Raw genomic sequence first — 19,278 nt, 5'->3', positions numbered from 1 at the left:
TATAAGTGAGTCCACCAGTATTTTGACAGTATATGAATGCTATACCCTCCCATGCCTAATGACTGGTTACTTTTATACTCAACAGAGCGGAGCATGAGAGAATAACCACATTTGTACATTTCAATTTACATGTTTGAGGCTAGTGGTTTTGCTTTCACATTTGGATTTATCAAGAGGTTCTCTTTGTGCTTGACACCCTTAATTAGAAAGTTGTGATGTTTTAACTCTCAAATTTCTTGTTCCTCCATAAGGAGAGAAGAAACAATTAAAATGATGTGAAAATCCATCGTATTTTACTTTGCTTGCTTTTCCACATTTCCACAGTTCGCTAGTCACATGGATGATGAATCTGATGTTGAGGAAGAGACCATCCTCATCCAAATCGCTCAGCTCCTGAATACATTTGCATTACGCCATAGAAATACTGATGAGGTAAGCGAGGAGGATGTGAAACAAGATGGGTCATTTAACTAGGTGTATAGAAAATATAAATTGCAGAATGTCCAAAGACTCCTAAATTCCCAGGTGATTTTCATTATCCTCCGGCTCACATACAAGCACATTTTTGTAAAGCTCTCTCTGCTACAGGGTTGGATGTTGGAACCATTCAGGCATTTATCACACCTGCCTTAACAACTTGTTCTGAACCACGATTGCATGTTTGAAACGCATTCCTTTACCACAGAAGTCCTTACAATGAATTGCCTTAGGGAAAGCGCTGGAGTTTGGAATAGTAAAATTTACTATTCCAACTCCATTATGTGCAACAGTAGGGAAAGTGTTGACCTTAAAGTCTAAAATTAGTCCAACAACCCTTTCCTTTAGGCAAGTCATCGCAACTATCTGTGTGGTAAAGGAATACATTGTAAAGACGCATTAGTGAGTTGGATCACATTGTTAACGCACACAGTGGTTCGAGACACGATGTAAAGGTTGTGTCCTCTGATGGAGGAATAGAGGTCTGCTGTCCCATGCAGAACTTACCAGGGTTTGGAGCATTTGTACAAGAGCACCAATTGAATCCTACCTCATTCATTTGAATGAGGCAGGAGGGTTTGCAACTACTTCTAAATAGACTGAAATGAGACTTAATGGTACATCAGTCATATTGCACAACATTGCTACTCAATTTGCATCTCCTATTTGCTACCTGCCCCATGATACATCAGGCACCAATATTTCATATCAACAGGGTTTTTCATTCCCAGCCATTGCTTTGCGTATTCTGGCACATTCCTAAAGATGATTCTATGAAGATTCCAACAGATAATGAGCTAATTTGCAAACTTCAGCTCACTTGTAGGGTTTTTGGAAAGTAACATGTTTCACACATTCTCTGCACATAATGGGTTCATTTTGATTGGATGCTGAATACCAGATTGTAGCATTAAACAGGGTTAGTGCTACATCAGTGTAATACTAGGCATCTGCCTTGGACCTCATCAGCGAGGAATTGTATCAGCAAGAGGATGAATCAAATAAAGCCCCATCTCTTGGAGAGGGGAGCTTGCAAAATGCCCCATGAACTAAATAAAATGCCAAAAACCCTCCCACCAGCCATGATTGTTTATCTGTAGGAATAAAGCCTTATTAAATGCTAATGATACAAATAACACGTTCACCACTCTTTCTTGCAGGAATTTTGGAAAGAAATTTTGCTCTACATGCTGGAAGAGGACTATACTTCATCTGTGCCAGCACTGTGCCAGATGGTACTTGTTGTAGATAAGAAAGCAAGCATCAACTTTGAGGAATGTGGTGAGTCTTAACCATCCTATTCATTGATACTGTGGGAACTAGCATTGAAGGTGGTTAATGCTTCCTCCACCTCTCCTCAGATTCCCTCATATTTAGTAATGATCTGGCATGAGGTGAGAAACCAGTCCATTAGCTCAGGAGTTTTGGTACTATGGTATGTGGGTGTCATCTTTTCAATAACAGTTTTTGCTCTCCTTTTAGTGATATATGTATCTGTGTTGATGTTGCTGCTATCTATATAATAATAAATCTTCATTCGGTAGTAGTCACATCCATAAAAGATTTAAAAATATATCAAATATAACTATAAGAAGAACTTCATTACATTTAAAGAGATATTGTTCAAATTTGCATGGTCCATGCTGACGTCAGTCGCATCTTGAGCTTCTTGATCTAAAAGCAGCCCTCGGGAAATTTGTGGCAACAAAAAGGGTATGGTTGTTAGGCAAAAGCTGCAAATACATTACTACAACCCTGGCTTGTCTAAATTTCATGGCTTTTAAAAGGGGCCTAAGAATCAATCTCCTGGGGTGGGGAAAATATTTACATAAGAAGAAAAAGTGTAAGGTGTCCTGTGGAGACCTGTCGTTGCAGCCTCAGGACCCTCTCATGTTTGCAGGTAAATAACCAGACTGGGTCAACAGTAGATGGTGGAGCAGATTGAATCTAAAATGGGTTACTAAAAATCTATCTAAGGGGTTTATGAGGGTAAATAGATAGTTCTCCCATCCATGCACTGACTTATCAAAACATGTCCTCTCACGGTTGGTTGCATAAGCTCAGTATTTTCGCAATGAGCAGCGGTGTGTTTAAAAAAAGGCTCCTTTACTATTCTCAGGTCCTGTGGCCACACTGCTTCACATTTCAGAAAAATATACGCCCTGCCAAGAGCCATAAAGGACTTTTTTACATACTGTAGCAATGGGATTTCAAGTGTATGATCTAGTGACAAACAGTATAAAATAATCAAGAGGTTAAACTCGGCCTCAACCCTAGATGTTGCTTAAAAATATATTTCGCTAGTTATGAAGACCCTATTTACGAAAAAAGTGAGTTTTTAAACATGAACTGGGAATTATTACTGCTCCTGCCCTAATGACAATGCTTTTACTGAACTAAGAGGCAAGCCAGGCATCATGTTCACCCTATTAATGGCCTTGATTATTGTTATACAAGGAGAAAACATTTTGTCTAGTGAATAAAACGTTTTTTAGTACATCAGAAAAAGGGAGCTTGCATATTTGAAGGTGTTTTCTTATGTGATAATAACGGAAAAGGCGGCTCCTTAAGACAAAATATTTGTCCAGGATCACACAATTTGAGACCAGTTCCCGGGTCAAGTACATTACAGTTAGGTCGAGTTGTTTATTAAAGTTACTTGACCTGTAGTTCTAGTAACATTTTTATGATTTTGTGAGCCCTGCTAGACCATATCTTCACCCAACACAGCAAAGGTTTCACTGCCACCAAATCCGCGATGTAAATAACTCCTAGTTTTTCATGTGTGGCAAATGAATGGGTGCCCTGTGGGACCTTCAAAATTTGTCTCAAAAACTTATTTTGAGCGACCTCTAACTTGCTGGCCGCAGTACACCACCAAACCTCGCTACAGTAAAAGACCTTGAAGACACATATAGACTACTATACCTTTAAAATCACATTAGGGGACCAAGAACCCAATCTGTGGACATAGTTGGCAATAGCTCCCAAAGCTTTGTGCATGTCGAACAACTTTCCCTCCATCAGTTGTCTCCAGTTGAGTTTTGCGTCCAATAAAATTCCCAGGTAATCAAAAGCCGGGACCTTCATTGAAGTGTGAACACCTGCCTTAAAAGTTTTAGATCGAGTTGCCAGAAAGCCAACTTCCAAAATGTACCATTGATAAAGACTTGGAGGCCCATTGGTGTGCGGTCCTTCAGCACTGCATTGTCAGCGCATAAAAGAACTGCCTGCTTTCCTGCCCACTGGCAGGCAATTAGGCAGTAATGAGGACAGGGAGGCTTATAAACGATTAATATAGACAGTTAAAAAAAAGGGGGGCAAGAACTCAACCTTTGTGGACCCGCCTACTGCAGTTAACATACTCCTAGAGGTTCGCTCCCTGTGAATATCTGACTGCTGCTATAGTGTGGGCATGAAGGTTCATTAGTAAAGTTCCGATAGTGGGCTTGACTCCCAAGGAACTAAGTTGACCCGGTCAAAGGTAGACGTAAGGTCCATGAAGCCTAAAAAACTGCGCCAGGTTGAGCTACCATGTATTTGGACACTAATAAATAGAGGTTAAGACATTGAGCAGTGGTTGAGTTTCTCGAACTTAAACCAAACTGCACCTCAGAGATTATTCTGTTTGTATAGGCCCAAGCAGAAAGCCTAGTCAGTAAAACCCGACCCAGGCCCTTAACTGTGGAGTCAATGAGGAAAATGGGGTGATAGCAGTAGGGGTTATCCTTATCCCCCTTCTTAAAAATTGGTATAATGGTGGATGTTGGCTAAGAAGGCGGCATCCCTTTACTTGATACTGCGTTTAACACCCTGGTCAAAACTGGGGCCCACACGTCTATTTTCTCCCAGAAAAGATCTGGAGGGATCAAATCGCGTCCAGGCACCTTTATCCAGGACAATCCCTCGATGCCCAGGCATACTTACTCCAAAGAGAAAGCCCTTGATGTATCACCCAGGCCGGGTTCTATCTCATTAAGGGGCTATTCAATATATCCAAAGAAGTACACCCTTTCAAAGTGATCAACCCATTATTCCGGGGTAATGTGATGGCATAGCACAGGCCTTGATGCCTCCGCAAAACAGGGCCTATTTATGATCGGCCAAAAGAGTTTACTATCACCCAGCTCAGTCAATTGGGCTAATTTGTCCCATGCATGTCTTTGCATTAGACCCCTCCGCTCTTTCAATGACTCCTTGCAATTATTACAGCAATTTGCCACCCATACTCTATTTCATGGAGGACTGCTTAAGATCTTTCTTCAGGAGGCCAAGGGCCCATGAGCACTCAGCATCAAACCATTTCGGGTGTTCTGAGGCAGTGCCGGATATGGGCGTCATAAACAAGTCAGCGACCGACTGGTCGATGCTAATAAATGTGCTTGGAGTCTCTTCACCAGAGGCTAGGGGTCTAAGCAGGTTAATATCTCCTGGCCTCAAGTTTTAAATAGGGTACAATTAAAAGTCATGGCTTCTATCTGTGACCAGCATAGATGCCTCCCCTTGTCGCTTAAAGATAATGTGCCTGGTGATATGGGAGGGTCCGCCGCCTTGTTCTCTATATACTTATTGTAGTTTGCCAGCCATAAAGTTACTTTCTGTTGGTTTCAGCTCTTCATCTGGTTATTACCCTCACCACTTAAATGCAATGTGCTAACTGTCTCAGTTTCCACACTCTGTGAGGCTACTCAGGCCTCTAAAGGTCCTCTTCAAACCTAGGAGTATTCTTGCTCGCCATGGAGTTACCTATCGCTGGTATGGTGATCAGACCTTTCTGGGTATGGTACCTATTTATACGCTTTTACTTTAGTCAGCCGCAACATGGATGTATTTTATTTTTTTATGGAGTTACTTTTAGTTATGATATTTGTCTCTTCAATGTTTTTGGTTCATCATTTTGGACTTCAGATCCAGACTAAATTGCTAGCTATTGGCTTTCACTTGACATATGGACCTGATACGCAGGGAGGACTACTCAATGAGAGTAAATTAAAATAACTATTTGGACTGACTCCAAGGTCAAGAAGTAGATTTGCATCTGGTGGTGAGAACCTGTAACTGAAGTCTACATTTCCAGAGCTCCAATTAGCACTCCCCACTCAACTTTCAAATGAAAATGTTGATAAAGTGCAAACAACCTGGGCAGATGGTATCATAGTCTATTTCTTTGTCACTCATGTAAAGGGTCCTGAGCAGAACAGAAGAGGCAATTATGTATTCATTATAGCCTGCTCCCCAGGTGGTTAAAATGATTAGAAAATGGATATGCAAGAACATGTTCTGGTGTCCTCTTTCTTCTGGGATGTCCGCTGTCGCAGAATGACTTCCTTTAGCATGGTCCATTCAAGATGTCAGGCTTGTCCACGGCTCCTGTTGCATCCTCTTTGGCCCACTGTAGTCTTCTGTTACTCAATGACAGCTGAAGCAGGACCAGTGCATGACAGCTTAGGTAGCACCTCCTGCGGCTGTCATTCCTTGACAGCAATTGTTGGGATAGGGAGGTGGAGCATTGTAGCACAGACCATTGAGGTACTGTATACCATTAGCAGCACCCTTTGTGGTGGGGGTGCCTTTGTCAGTATCTGCAGGGACATTAAAGCATCCTCATGACCTCTAGTGCCTAATTGAAATACCTCCAATCACCCCATCCTCTTCTTTGCAGATACTACTGAGTGTCTTAAGTGTGTGTGTCAGCCATATGTCTTCCTTTGGCAAGTGTTGCTCAGTATTTTATGGACTAAGTATGACATGTCTTCTTTCTTTTGTATCTAAACAGCTAAAGGAATTCCAATACACAGCCTCTTCATAAGATTGCTTGTGAGTATCACATTCCACCCCCACCATATTCCACCAGATCCCTCTCCTCAAGTTCTTTGCTGGCATTTCTATGCAATCTGCCCATAAATGTCTTGCATTCAACTTAGCTTTTATTCTTTTGAACTTGATGCTTTTATTTCTAGTCAATTGGTTATCAGTAAGACATACTACTTACATCACACAGAAACAGCCAAAATGCAGTATTAAGTACTGTATAGAAAAAAAGGTAGCATTTCCAGATGCTTTAAAGACCAGTGAGTATTCACTTGCTGAATTCTTTGTTGTGGGTTTTCAGGTCATTTCTTCACATCCTCGCTGGTATGTCGAAAAGGGAACCGCTGTCTTGGCTCTTCTCGAGCGCCTGATTCCTGCAAACTACCCGTTTTTAGCAAGGCTTATCAGAATGAAGATCCCCCCGCTGATAGCATATTTGGAAGGTGAGTTCCTCAAAGCACAAGTCATTGAGCACCCAATTTAAACAAGCATTAATGGCATTTCAAACAAGCATTGACAAAGCTAGTACGCCTGGTGTTAGGTGCTAGTTTTTAGATCAAGTTCAGGGTTTCTTCCTTATATAAGAGAAAGGCTGTTAACAACATTGGTTTGCCAAAAATCACTTAATTACAGCGCTTCTGCCATGATGCTCTTCAGTTGTCAGACGCAGCCTTGATCACATGAGGAAGCTGCATCTTGATTCAGTGTATATGTGCTAAAAATTCCATAAACATAGAAAAAATACTTCTTCAATATATCCAAAGTCTTCATGATTATTACACTTCCCATTTCTGTAACGTCTTTTATTTTAATTGTGTCTTATTTGAACAACACAGCAATACCAATTCTTGTAATTTTTAGAGCTTGAAACAAAGAACCCAGGTGGCGTCAATACATAAGAGACTTTGCAAACCACATTTATAAACACCAAACACTCTCTCTGCTTTTGTATTAGAAGCAGGTATTAATCAGGGTACATGGTGGTTCGATTAGCCTATTTGGGCATTGCATTGTTTGTATGATGAGTAAGGCTGAACAGGGCATTTCACAGCAATTAATATGAAAGAAAATAGTAGGTCTCTGGTCAACCATATGTTGCAGCTAAAATTAATGTTTATAAATATTGCATAATTGAATCCTACTATGTGAGAATTTCATAGTGAGGAACATTTAAAAGAGTTGGCGATATTATGTTGTTAATGAATAAATTGATACGTATTTCTGTTAGGTTAGACATCCTTATTGTCTTAAACAGAAGACTTATATTTCAGCTTGTGTATACCAGATATCATGCAGAAGTGTTTTAATGTGTTTTTAAGGAAGATTTCATTACAAATTATAATTTTGCTTAGATGAATTATGAAATGTTATAATCATTTTGGTCCTGGATATAATAAAGGAGTATTTTTCTATATGTATGTAATTTTAGAGCAGGTATGCACTTTTTATCTCTGAACTACGACGGCCATCCCTTGTGTGATCAAGGCTGCATCTGACAGCCAAATGCTTAAAGACTAAATCTCTGTAAAAATAGATCTTCTGCAAACAAGTGGTGTGGCAGCCTTTTGGTTATATAAGAAAGGAAACTAAAATATATAAACCTAAAATTACAACCAGATATAAGGATGTAAGAGTGACATAAAGGGCACACGAACAACTGATGACATGGAATTCAAATCCCAGGATAGGCTGAGCCAACAGCCAGATTTTGCACAGTTTGAATTGTGTGACTCCACATCTGCTAGTGCTTGGTATGTAAGCCCATGGCATTTGAAATGTTGCCTGCTGTTCACTTTTACTTACATATATTTATTTTTTCCCAACTGCTATTTCAGCTGCAACTGAAAGAAACTTTGACTTGGAACAGTGGAAATGCGCGCTTGTTTCAGTAAGGATTAATTGCTAATGAATGTCACACATGGCTCTTAACTCATTGTCTTCCATATCCACTCATTTAGAGAGAATATATGCAGATATTAAATTCACCCCATCATAGTGCTGTTCTGCTGTGTGGTTGAAATATTTTCACCATATGCCTATTGTTTCTCTGGATTATAAAACCTTTTTTTGACCTTGATTGTGAATGGGCACAGAGAGGGAGAAGCCGAACTCGGTACACAACATTTTCCTAGAATGCAATATTTACCAGAAGCATTTAAAACTTCATTGGCCATATTCACACTCAGAACCTTGGAATTACCTGCTTACTGCAGATAGTCCTGCATGTATCAGATTTTATCTCCATGTTTTACCCACATAAATTACAGGCACTGCAGTGATTGCACAGGGTTAGAAATGTAGCCCCATGTTGGAAATCAGGTCCTCTGACTCTTTTTGTCCCCAGGATAGTCACTCTAGCACAACGTTCTTCTTTCCCTGGATTGTCACAATATCAACTGCTTTTCACATCATCATAATGTTTATATTCTGCAATCAGTTTGGCATGTGATCAGATCAGTGCTCCCCATATTCATCTGAATTGTTACTCTGTCACTGTTCTAGTTTCACCTTGTAATGGTCATGTTATAACTATCTCTATTCAACCCTTGGTTATCACACTCCTATTTGATTTCTTTGTAACAGTGTATTCTTTGCCAGGTCATCACACTTCACTTTGCTTTCATTGTGCTCCTGTGATGTAATTTTCTTTTCCTTGTGTTCAGTCTTCACCCTTATTGACACAACATTTTCATTCAGCCCTAACTCTGGTGATCTAAGAGTATTTGGAGCCGATTTACAAACCCCTTTCGCCACTTTTGCGTCACTTTTCCCACTTTTCCCATGTTAAAAGTGGCTCATGGGGCTTGTAAATCTGCCACTAGCAGTTTGCATTCTGCTCCTAAGTATATGATATGGCTGCAAAATCCCCATGTGTTTTCTGTCTGGATGGTTGCACTGTAACTCTTTTCACAATAATTTGCAGGCAGCATGCTTTTGGTGCATATGTTTCTGTGTAAATCAAGGCCACTGTAAAGGCCTCCTGTTTCTTCTGACCACTGATTTCACACCACACTATTTACGTGCTGCTCTATGTGTTCTCTGGTTCTTCTGTCCACATATTATTTCATCATTACTGAGGTTGTTGTCAGCTGAAGTTTGTTTACCCATATCTTCTCAAAGTCACTGCAGATATCAGCTGTGGATACTGCATTTATGTTTCTGTTACTGCATTAAAGTCTCTCACTTTTTTCTTTTTAGTTCCTGGGGACTATCCTGAAGCAAGCACCGTACAGAAAATGGCATGCCTTTTTTATGGAAGAACTCACCGCACAGATTGACAGTTTTTCCCATCATGAGAATGAGGAGGTTAGTGCTCTCAATGGTCATTTGGAAACGCAGTTTAACACAAAGTCAGAGAAGGATAGAACTTTGCATTCCAATCGCACTGTGATTGGTAAACTTCATATGTATACTATGGGTGCATAGCACTGGAATTAGACAGTCGGGAAAATCAGGTATGGTTCTCCAACTCCCTGGAAAAGCCAACATTCTTAGAGTCAGATGGAGATAAACACCTAATTCCTCTCCACTTGACTCGTTAGGAGACACCACATGCCAGGGCTATACTCATTGCCCTAGTGGATCTTCTTTAGCCAATAGGTATTCTTCATGTTAGATCCACTCCCCATTCAGTGGATGTAAGGTCATATTCATGCAAAAATCAGTGGAAATATTGTTCCTATTAAAAAGCAAGGATGAAAGAAAGGCAGACAAGAAGGGGGAACTCTAAGGATTATTTCTTGGTGCACTCACACATTAACGAGGATGTCATGCTTCATAGTGGGCGTGCTCCTTTAAGGCCAGCACTGCAATGCTCTATGGGCCCCACGAAGAGTCACTTTAGAGGAGATCTTTTTATTTTTGCTGTCTGATGAAAAGTGTCTGTGTGAGGGCATTTTGAATGTGAGGGGTGGAGTGAAAGTATATAGTGAAGGGAAGGGAGACTAAAACTATCTAAGAGATACCAAACTGGACTTTAATGTGATGGGTCCCTTGCAAGGATTAAAAAACATAACTTAGTAGGGTTATGTACCCAAGTAGCCTAAAGTGTGGGCAGGTCGGTATGTTTCAAGCCCAATGGCCTAAAAAGGATCCACAATGCTTCTCCAGTACCTAAAAAACGTGTGGATAACCCTTTCCCACACCTAGGACGTGACATCCAGTATAGGTATTCCCTCAGAAGAAAATACCTGGTTCAACAAGTTAAAAATTGATCATCCAATCTAGAAAATAAATGAGAATATAAAAATAACACACAGTAAGCAAATGTTTTGTATATACGGTCCAATGATTACCTGGAATCGCTTTTCCAGCTCACTGTATCAGATTGCTTCCAAAGGTACAAATGTGCATGCTATTATTGGTGCTTATCAGTCATCACAACGTGAAAAATGTGAAATACACATTGTACTTACAATATAACAGATAAAGCAAGTGGTCATACGTGGAACAGACAACCTAAAACCAATCTCTGTTGATGTTACACATCGCATCATGAGTGATTGGTTGCCCTCAGGTGTGAGTGCAGGATCTTACACTTTGGTTCAATGTATTATGCCCCATAGTTCAAAAGCAGAGAGTAGCACTCAGGTGCTAACTGTGGAAAGAGAAATGATAGGGAGTATTCTAGAGTAGCAACCATACTCACATGGTTTCTGCACGGAGAGCACAAGAGTCTATCCTCCTCTGCTTTAAGGTGCAGGTAATTGGAGTGATTTTTTCCAGGTGTGGTGTGTGTATTTGCGGGAAGAAGTGATGACTAAATTTCCAATGAGGAGAGGAGGGGTAACCTTGAGCCAATAGGAGCAAGCCCCTCACATGCTGGTGTAACAGAGGTATCGTCCCTCAATGGCCGACATCTCAGAGTGCGTAGTGCTGAAATGCTGGCCGACCCAAAGTCAACCATAGTTTTTGGAAGGTGGCATCTAAGCAGTAAACTAAGACAGTTGACGGTTTTCTTAATGGAAGGTGATGGTAAGAGAAATGTATGGGGCACCTAAGTGCTCACGCATATATAGTTATGGGAAGCAAGTCAGGTGCACATAAGTGCTTGCCATCCCTCGTGGACTAATCTAGGCATATTGGCATCTATGTTCATCTTGTAAATATGGGCTGTCACATTTAATAAGTAACGGGCGGCTAAGTGGTCCACAGCCAATGGATTTGCATGCTTGGAGAGCACTGTTGGGCAAATGGCTAATGAGGATAAGAGAGAAGAGCAGGGGTATGCTGGAAGTCATAGGAGTGAGACCCTCATGTGCTGGTGTAGCAGAAGTATCATCCTTCAGTGGCAGCTATCCTGGAGTGTGTGGTGCGGTTAAATGTGGGCTGGCCCAAAGTCATTAATTATATTAGTAAAGCGCCGTCTAAAACAGTAGACTAACACAGTTAAATATTTTCTTATGGAAACATTTGTAGTAATGAAGAAGATACCCATGGCAAATCGCAAAAGGCTTATCACAAGCACTGCTTTTTGTGGTGTATGAGACTCCAAAGCAGGGTGTTCCATATGTTACATGATCTCAATGGTGAAATGGTAGATCAGATCCCCTGTATGACCGAATGTCAATAAATCCATTGTAAGGGAGTATCTGATTTCGCAGGAGACTGACCTGGGAATTACACCTTGTACTGAGGGATTTCATCATTCAGACCTTTGCTCTTCATGGAGAGGCAGAAAATACACCACTTCTCACTTCTGAAAAGGTTAACAGGGCTACATGAGTTACTTGCCATACATGAAACAAATTTGTTTACAGTGTGTCTTCTTTATTTTATCATTTAGTTTCTAGGTTGGATGATCAATTTTAAAGTTTTTGAACAAGAAATTTTCTTCTAGGGCAATACCTACACTGCATATTACGTCTTAGGTGTGGGGTAGGGTTATCCCTCCCCTTTTAGTTTCTGAAGAAGCACTTTGGATCCTTTTTTGGCCATCATCCGCGAAACATGTTGACCTGACCACACTTACAGATTTAGGCTACTTGGATACATCACGTCCCTGTAGCAACCCCTACCAAATTACGTTTTTTAATCTTGCAGAGGGAACCATCACATTAAAGTCCAGTGTGGAATCTCTTAGACAGTTTTAGTCTCCCTTCATTTCACTATACCCATTCACTCCACCCCACACATTCAAAATGCCATCACACTGGCACCTGTCATCAGATAACAAAACTAAAAAGGTGTTCGCTAAGCGACCCTTCGTGGGGCACTGCAGCACCAGCCCTATGAGGAGAACGTCCTATGATGATACAGTACATCTTCATGGATGTGTGATGGCACCAAGAAATAATCATAGGGATTCTACCTTCAGTGTCAGCCTTTCTTTCTTCTTTGCTTTCTGAAAGGAACAGTACCTCCACTGCTTTTTGCATTAGCAGTTTCGGAGCCTAGGTACTGGACCTTTACTGGCTCCCAGTCCTCCCTCTTCATTGTTTTGAGTCATATTCAAGGCCATATTCAAATCTCTACAATGTCCAGAAGATATAACATGACATAACATAACAAACATTTCGCTCAACTCATTAAGAGCTGTTTCATAATGTGAATTGAAGATGTGTAGAGTGATTCAAAGAGGAATACTCCTCTATAAGTTTTACTCTCATAGGGTAGGCTGGAGTTTCTTTTCATTCTTAAATCGGACTGTCTTTAATTTACTCCCGTATTAGGGTTTTATTTTCCGGTGCCTTGGGAAGTGCCTCGCCGCATGCGATGATATTACGCTTATCTTACGTTACCTTCGAAAGATGTTCAATTCTACTAAGTTTATTGCAACTCCTCACCATGCAGTAAGTATCAAGTGTATTTCTATTTCCCTTAGGTAAAATTTCACCCTGTATGACCTGAACAAACACATGGAGTCTTACGGGACTGAAGAGCATCTGGTTTTTCATTGTTCTGGATTGTAACTTCATTAAAGGAGCTTGATGGTAAATTAAGGAGACACCTTCCTCACTCAGCACATCCTGTCACCCAAAAGTGTGATATCTACCCCATGGACAACCAAATCATATCAGAGTGGAAACCCTCCGCAGAGTGGATGAAGATTAATCTTGCTGAAACTAGAAGTATAGCGCTTTTGTTCAGGTTACCACTGCTGCATTTCATCAGGGATTATTTTTGCCTCTTTAGGTGATCCGTCTTGGTAGACACAAGTGAATTAATTATATAAATCAAGCTTAATCAATGTAGCAGATAAATGGGATGAAGATATAAAGCTTTGTGAAGCTTTCAGAGAGACCCAAATAGATAACAGAGCTGTCTGTTTCTACCTGTTGTCAGAGGGGGGCGATTTCTCAAGGAATGAAGGACAGAGCAGAATCTGTTGTAATCCCTGCACAGTACCCTTGAGGAAGAGAGGATAAGCATTCTTCTAAATAAATCGCACTCCTTCTTCCCAAATGCTTGTGTACTAAAAAGTCCTTGCAATTCCTTTAGGTGAAAACCAGAAAGAACAAGTTACAGAACACAAATAGTGACTGAACTCTCTTCTTATTGTCCATAGATGCTTCTTCAGTAGCATGGTAAGGACACTCCAGCATAGTTGTATAGGGGGTATCCTTACATCATGCTTTCTGGAAACTGAATATATTTGCTTTACTAGTGGAGAACCATTTGTGATTCCCAGTTGTAAACACTGAAGGTCCAATCAAGAACCGTATCATTATCATTTCTTTCTAATATGGAATCTCTATTCCTAAATGCCTGTATTTGGTTAATGTTTCCCTAATGCTGTGAGTTGTTTTTCACTCTTTGCAGGATATAATAATTGGATTTCAAACATGTGCCAAGACTCATCCATTTGAAAGCCGTCGGGTGATTGAAGAGTACAAAGGCTATCTTTTTGCTATTGACCTGGTAAGAACCATGCATCTCTTTTTGTCTCATATTTCCAACTTTCCTTAGCAGTGGCGATTCACATGTATAAAAGTGTAATTTGCAATTAAATAACAGTTTACAAGAAAGAAAAGCAAAAATATGTCTACAGGCGTAGGTGGTCTACAATACCGAAAGCAAAAGAAATTTAGACATTTATTTTGAAGGGGCTTATGATACCAAATGCCACAATGTCTTAAATTCACTATAAACAACAAGAACATTCAACCTTTACTTCCTCCTTTGCATTACTCATGACTTCAGAAGTGATAGAGCACAAAGGGAAAGGCTGCCCTCCAAGGCTACTCGCATTTAGGAATCAATACAAGACCGGGTCTAAGACCGGTCCCTGCACTCCGAGGTGGCGGAGTACTCAGGAACAAACACCAGGCCTGGCTAAAGGCTGGGCTCTGCATCCACAGGATATACAATACAGTTACATTGAGGAAAGGGGAGGGGCTCTGTTCATAACTCCAGTTGAAATAGTGACTGGCCTAAGCCAGGAGGCAACCTTCACTGTCCCTGGTGTGTTGTGATACATTCAGGATATGTTGGGGCCGAATATCAAAGGCAATCTGAGACAAAAGTCTAACTTTATGACTTTTGGTATTCACAGAAGTTATTTATGACTTTTGGTATTCAAAGAGGTCATTTATGAGTCGTATCTATACGTTTGCAGTCGGGCCGGAATCTTCGCCTCTGTGCCAAACTCTCCACACCCAGGCCTTACTCTCCGGCTGGGGCCGTACTCTCCAGCTGGGGCATTACTCTCCATCTTGAGTCGTTCTTTCAAGCTCAGGCCGGATGAAGTGTAATCAATGGGCTGGAATGCAAAATGTACAAAAAGGAACATTAGGAACATGTGATAAATTGTAGAGAAGGTCATTTAAAACAGTCGGGCAGGGAAAAGGGTATGGCCAGACACTGCATCATGACCTAGATAAGTTTGCTCCTCTGTATCATGGTACAATTTGTGCTTCCCTCAGTGTTGACTGTAGTGTAAACACTACAGTCAACACTTAGGGCGCTCCCCTTAGTGTTGACTGTAGTGTTAATACCAGAGTGTGTGTGTGTGTAAATAAGAGTTACAGTAGGAGTAATGGGACACATTAAAGTTAGGTGTAGTGATAGACTCCAGGTTGTGTATATTGTGCCAATTAGGAAACAGTTGTTGTTTAATTTTAGTCTTAGGGGTACCTTTATGGCTAGAGGTGGAGTATGGGTTTGATATAGGATTAAGGTAAATTATTTTCTTAAGCTTAAGGTTACTTTGCAGGATTGAACTAGGTTTAGGTTTATGGAATGTAGGCGTACATTATGCTGCTAGTGTTAGGGGTTTTGTGTTTGGGTTACATTGCATAAGAGTAATGGGCAATTGTTGAGGATAGCGTTATCGTTAGGCCTAGGATTTGTGGTTCGTGTACCTTACAGCAAGAGTTAGATCCTCTAACATCAATTTCTTATATGGCATTTAAATCTTAAATATCAGTTTCTCACTTTTCTTTTTGTATTTCTTTTAATTTAATATTTAATTTCTAAATTTTAACCGAGATACCTGTGGCAGGGTACAAGTATCTTTTGAGCAGACACGTGCAGGAGGTAGTGCTACTAAAAAGGTATTTGACTCCATAATTCAGCCTTTGAGTGAATGGTCTATCTTACCTCTGTCTCCCCAGCTGTCTAGCACAGAAAAAGAGTTGTGTTTAAACTTTATCATAACCAACAGCCATTACACATCCCTCACTTCTTTCACAGTACATTACGTACCTGGTCAAGTGGAAGACGCACTCCAACAAATGTGCCAATGGCAATGAGAAAACATTGGGGCATATAAGCAAGAACCTCGTTCTCATTATCGCCGGAAACTGCAGCTAAAACGGCTATAATGGGCTTGCTAATATGCGTTATAGAATTCCAAATGAAGCCCAGGTTAGATGTCCTGCGCTTCTAACCTGGGTTTCTATTGGAATTCTATAATGCATATTATCAAGCCCATTATCGCAGTTTTAGCGGCAGTTTCCTGCCGCTAAAACAGCGATCATTTTAATGAGGTTCTTGCTAATATGCCCCATTGTTTGTTAAGGCAGGAAACCTATGAGCTACCAGCCTTTAAATGAAAAAAAACTAGCTGGCTAATTTTACAATTGTCATTAAGTGTGATGGAGCACTACCCAGAAGCTGCATGAAGACAGCACTAGATGGATGATTTTACTTTTTCAGACAGTTCAAAGATCCAATTTCTGGCAAAGTTCTTAACTTAGAATAGTGGTTGCTTTTTAGGTCTCGGCTCTAGACGGCACACATGCGTAGTCTCGACCCAACACTGCTATATCTACTGTATGGGCTTCAACCTGCCCTTAGGGTTCCTATTTGCTGCTACAATCGTCACTGTTCAGTTTTAAAACTCCATTCATTCATTGCATGTACTCTTCATGCCTCATCCTGTGTTGAACCCTCTCGAGAGCACTAGCCAATTTACTTGTCTTTTAATCAATCAATCAATCAGGGATTTGTGAAGCGCCCTACTCACCCGTGAGGGTCTCAAGGCACTGATGGGGTTGGAGGGGGGGTTGTTAAAGCAGCATCGTCTCATCTGAAGAGCCAGGTCTTTAGGCTCTTCCTGAATGCTTGCAGTGTGGGAATTCGTCTGATGCTGAGTGGGAGATTGTTCCAGGTCTTCGCTGCAAAGCAGGTGAAGGCTCTCCCTTCCGCTATGGCTCTGTGGATGAGTAGGATTTCTTGGGTGCGTAGAAGGCTCTCCCACCTGTTCTGTGGATGCGTAGGATTTTGGCCAGGGCAAGGTCGGTGGAGAGGAGGCTTCTCTTGGGTGAGTAGAAGGAGATTCTTTTTTTAAGGTATTGAGGTCCGGTGTTGCGGAGGGATTTGTAGGCATGAGTGAGGAGCTTGAAGGTCACTCTCTTTTCGATGGGGAGCCAGTGGAGCTCTTGTGGGGGCTGGGTAATGTGATCTTGACGTGGGATGCCTAGGACAAGTCTGGCTGCAGCGTTCTAGATTGTCTGGAGTTTGAGGAGTAGACATTTGTTGATTCCGTCATAGAGGGCATTCCCGTAGTCCAGTCTGCTCGTTATGAGTGTGTGGGCGATGGTCTTTCTGGATTCAGGGGGGTCCATTTGAAGGTCCTGCGGAGGATGCGCAGGATATGGCGTTGATCTGTCGGTTTACGGTGAGGGAGGAGTCGAGTGTGATGCTGAGGTTGCTAGCTTGGTCCATGGGTGTCAGAGGGTTGCTGAGGGCGGTGGACCACCGGGTGTTGCCCTATGGGGAGGGGGTGTATCCAAGGATGAGGACTTCCATTTTCTCTGAGTTGAGCTTCAGGTAGCTGCTGCTCATCCAGGAGGCAACATCTTTCATTCCTTCCTGTAAGCTGTAGCTGGTGGTGATCTCTGGTTCATCAGTGAATGAGTAGATGAGCTGGGTGTCGGAAGCGTGGAATACTCTCCTGAGTCTGTGTTTTCTGACAATGGTGTCAAGATGGGCCATGCAGATGTTGAGGAGCGTGGGGCTGATTGATGATCCTTAGGGTACTCTGCAGCTGATCTCTGTGGGTTCAGAGAGGAAAGGCAGGAGTCTAATTATTTGAGTTCGGCCGGTGAGAAAGGAACGGATCCATTCCCCTGAATTCTGGCGTCACAGAGTCTGGCGGTTATTGCATGGTGGGAGACAGTGTTGAAGGCTGCTGATAGGTCTACTAGGATGAGGGCAGTTGTGTGTCCTTGGTCGAGGAGGGTGCGGATGTTGCCTGTGGCAGCTATAAGGGCAGTCTCGTGCTGAGGTTGCTACGGAAAACAGATCAGAAGTGTAGAGGATCGAGTTGGATTCTATAAAGTTTGTGAGCTGGTTGTTGACGATCTTCTCAGTGACTTTGGCTGCAAAGGGGAGGAGAACGATGGGTCTATAGTTCTGGAGGTTGTGTGCTCTGCGGAGGGCTTCTTGAGGAGGGTCTTGACATCTGTGCGTTTCCAGTCATCGGGAAACATGCCTGTTTTGAGGGTGCTATAGGGGATGCGGCTCTGTGGAAGATGTATGTCGGGCAGGCATCAGTGGGGGCCCCTGAGTGTATGCTTCTCATGGTCTTAGCTGTGTCTTCTGTGGTGACAGGGGTCCATGCGGTGATGGTAGACTGGTTGGCATTGCTGGTTTTAGGTGTAGTAGCAGTGCCTAGGTTCCGCTTGTCGGAGAGAGTCCTGATCTTGTGATGGAAGTAGGAGCTGAGTTTGGTGCAGAGGCCTTGGGAGGGGGGACGTTGGAGGATTCGCTGGGGAATTTTGCGAATTCTTGTATGATGCTGAAGAGTTGCTGGAGTTGGAGAAGATTCTGTCCTGGGTTAAATTCTCCTGTGTTCTGTCATGGCTGTCTTGTAGGCGGTGCATGCTTCAGGTGTTTTGCTGTTCCTCCAGGCTTTCTCGAGTCGTTGGCACGCATGCTTGGATTCTCAGAGGGCGGTGGTGAACCAGGTGCTTTCGTGGTGCTTTGCCCATCAGAGTTCTGGAGGAGGACGAGTGTGTTTGCACAGTCGGTGATGCATCTGTGGAGTTCATTGGCTGCAGAGTTGGCATCGGTTGTGGTGGAAGAAGGAGTGCGGTTGAGAGCAGAGTTGAGGTACTCTTTGGTAATCTTGCTCCAGTTCCTGGGCGTGGAGTAGACTTTTGTGTGGTGGATTTCTAGAAGGAAAAGTGGATACAGTGGTGGTGTGTCCAGGGGGTTGCGTGGTGTGGCGGAAGCGAATGTTGTTTCCTTTTGTAAAGATGGGGTTGAGGGTGTGACCTGCCAATGTTGGTGAGGTTGTCCAGGAGGGCGGTGGAGTTGGGGGTCGCTGAGGTTGGTGATGTGGAGGTTCAGGTCTCTGAGAAGTATGTAATCCGTGGATGCGAGGGTGAGGGGTACGATGAGTTCACGATGGTAGTGCTGAACGTGGCACGTGGTCCAGGAGGTCTGTAGGCAGGGGTGTGCATAGAGTCATTCTGGTGTTGATCTGGATCTGGAAATGAAGGTGTTCCATGGGGGATGAGGAGTCAGTCGTGCTGGCTGTTGGAGTTGGAGGGAGTTTTTGTGTACAACAGTGAGTCAACCTCCAAGTGGTTGGGGCTATCC

The 19,278-nt window shown here is 42.3% G+C and overlaps 1 protein-coding gene across 1 annotated transcript in view; it reads left to right on the top strand.

The window, feature by feature from the left end:
* LOC147728098 (maestro heat-like repeat-containing protein family member 1) overlaps positions 1 to 19,278 on the top strand; it is a 92,435-nt gene that overhangs the window by 49,681 nt on the left and 23,476 nt on the right. Inside the window, exons 7-14 of the mRNA XM_086963730.1 lie at positions 325 to 432; positions 1,638 to 1,758; positions 6,254 to 6,294; positions 6,590 to 6,731; positions 8,124 to 8,176; positions 9,487 to 9,594; positions 12,960 to 13,079; positions 14,050 to 14,148. Of these exons, the coding sequence (XP_086819856.1) occupies positions 325 to 432; positions 1,638 to 1,758; positions 6,254 to 6,294; positions 6,590 to 6,731; positions 8,124 to 8,176; positions 9,487 to 9,594; positions 12,960 to 13,079; positions 14,050 to 14,148 (792 nt within the window). The remainder of the gene's footprint in view (positions 1 to 324; positions 433 to 1,637; positions 1,759 to 6,253; positions 6,295 to 6,589; positions 6,732 to 8,123; positions 8,177 to 9,486; positions 9,595 to 12,959; positions 13,080 to 14,049; positions 14,149 to 19,278) is intronic.

Source organism: Lissotriton vulgaris, chromosome 3_1 (genome assembly GCF_964263255.1).
Source record: "Lissotriton vulgaris chromosome 3_1, aLisVul1.2, whole genome shotgun sequence".
NCBI classification, from domain to species: domain Eukaryota; kingdom Metazoa; phylum Chordata; class Amphibia; order Caudata; family Salamandridae; genus Lissotriton; species Lissotriton vulgaris.
The sequence above is the reverse complement of the archived record's forward strand: the minus strand, read 5'-3'. Positions and strand labels throughout refer to the sequence as shown.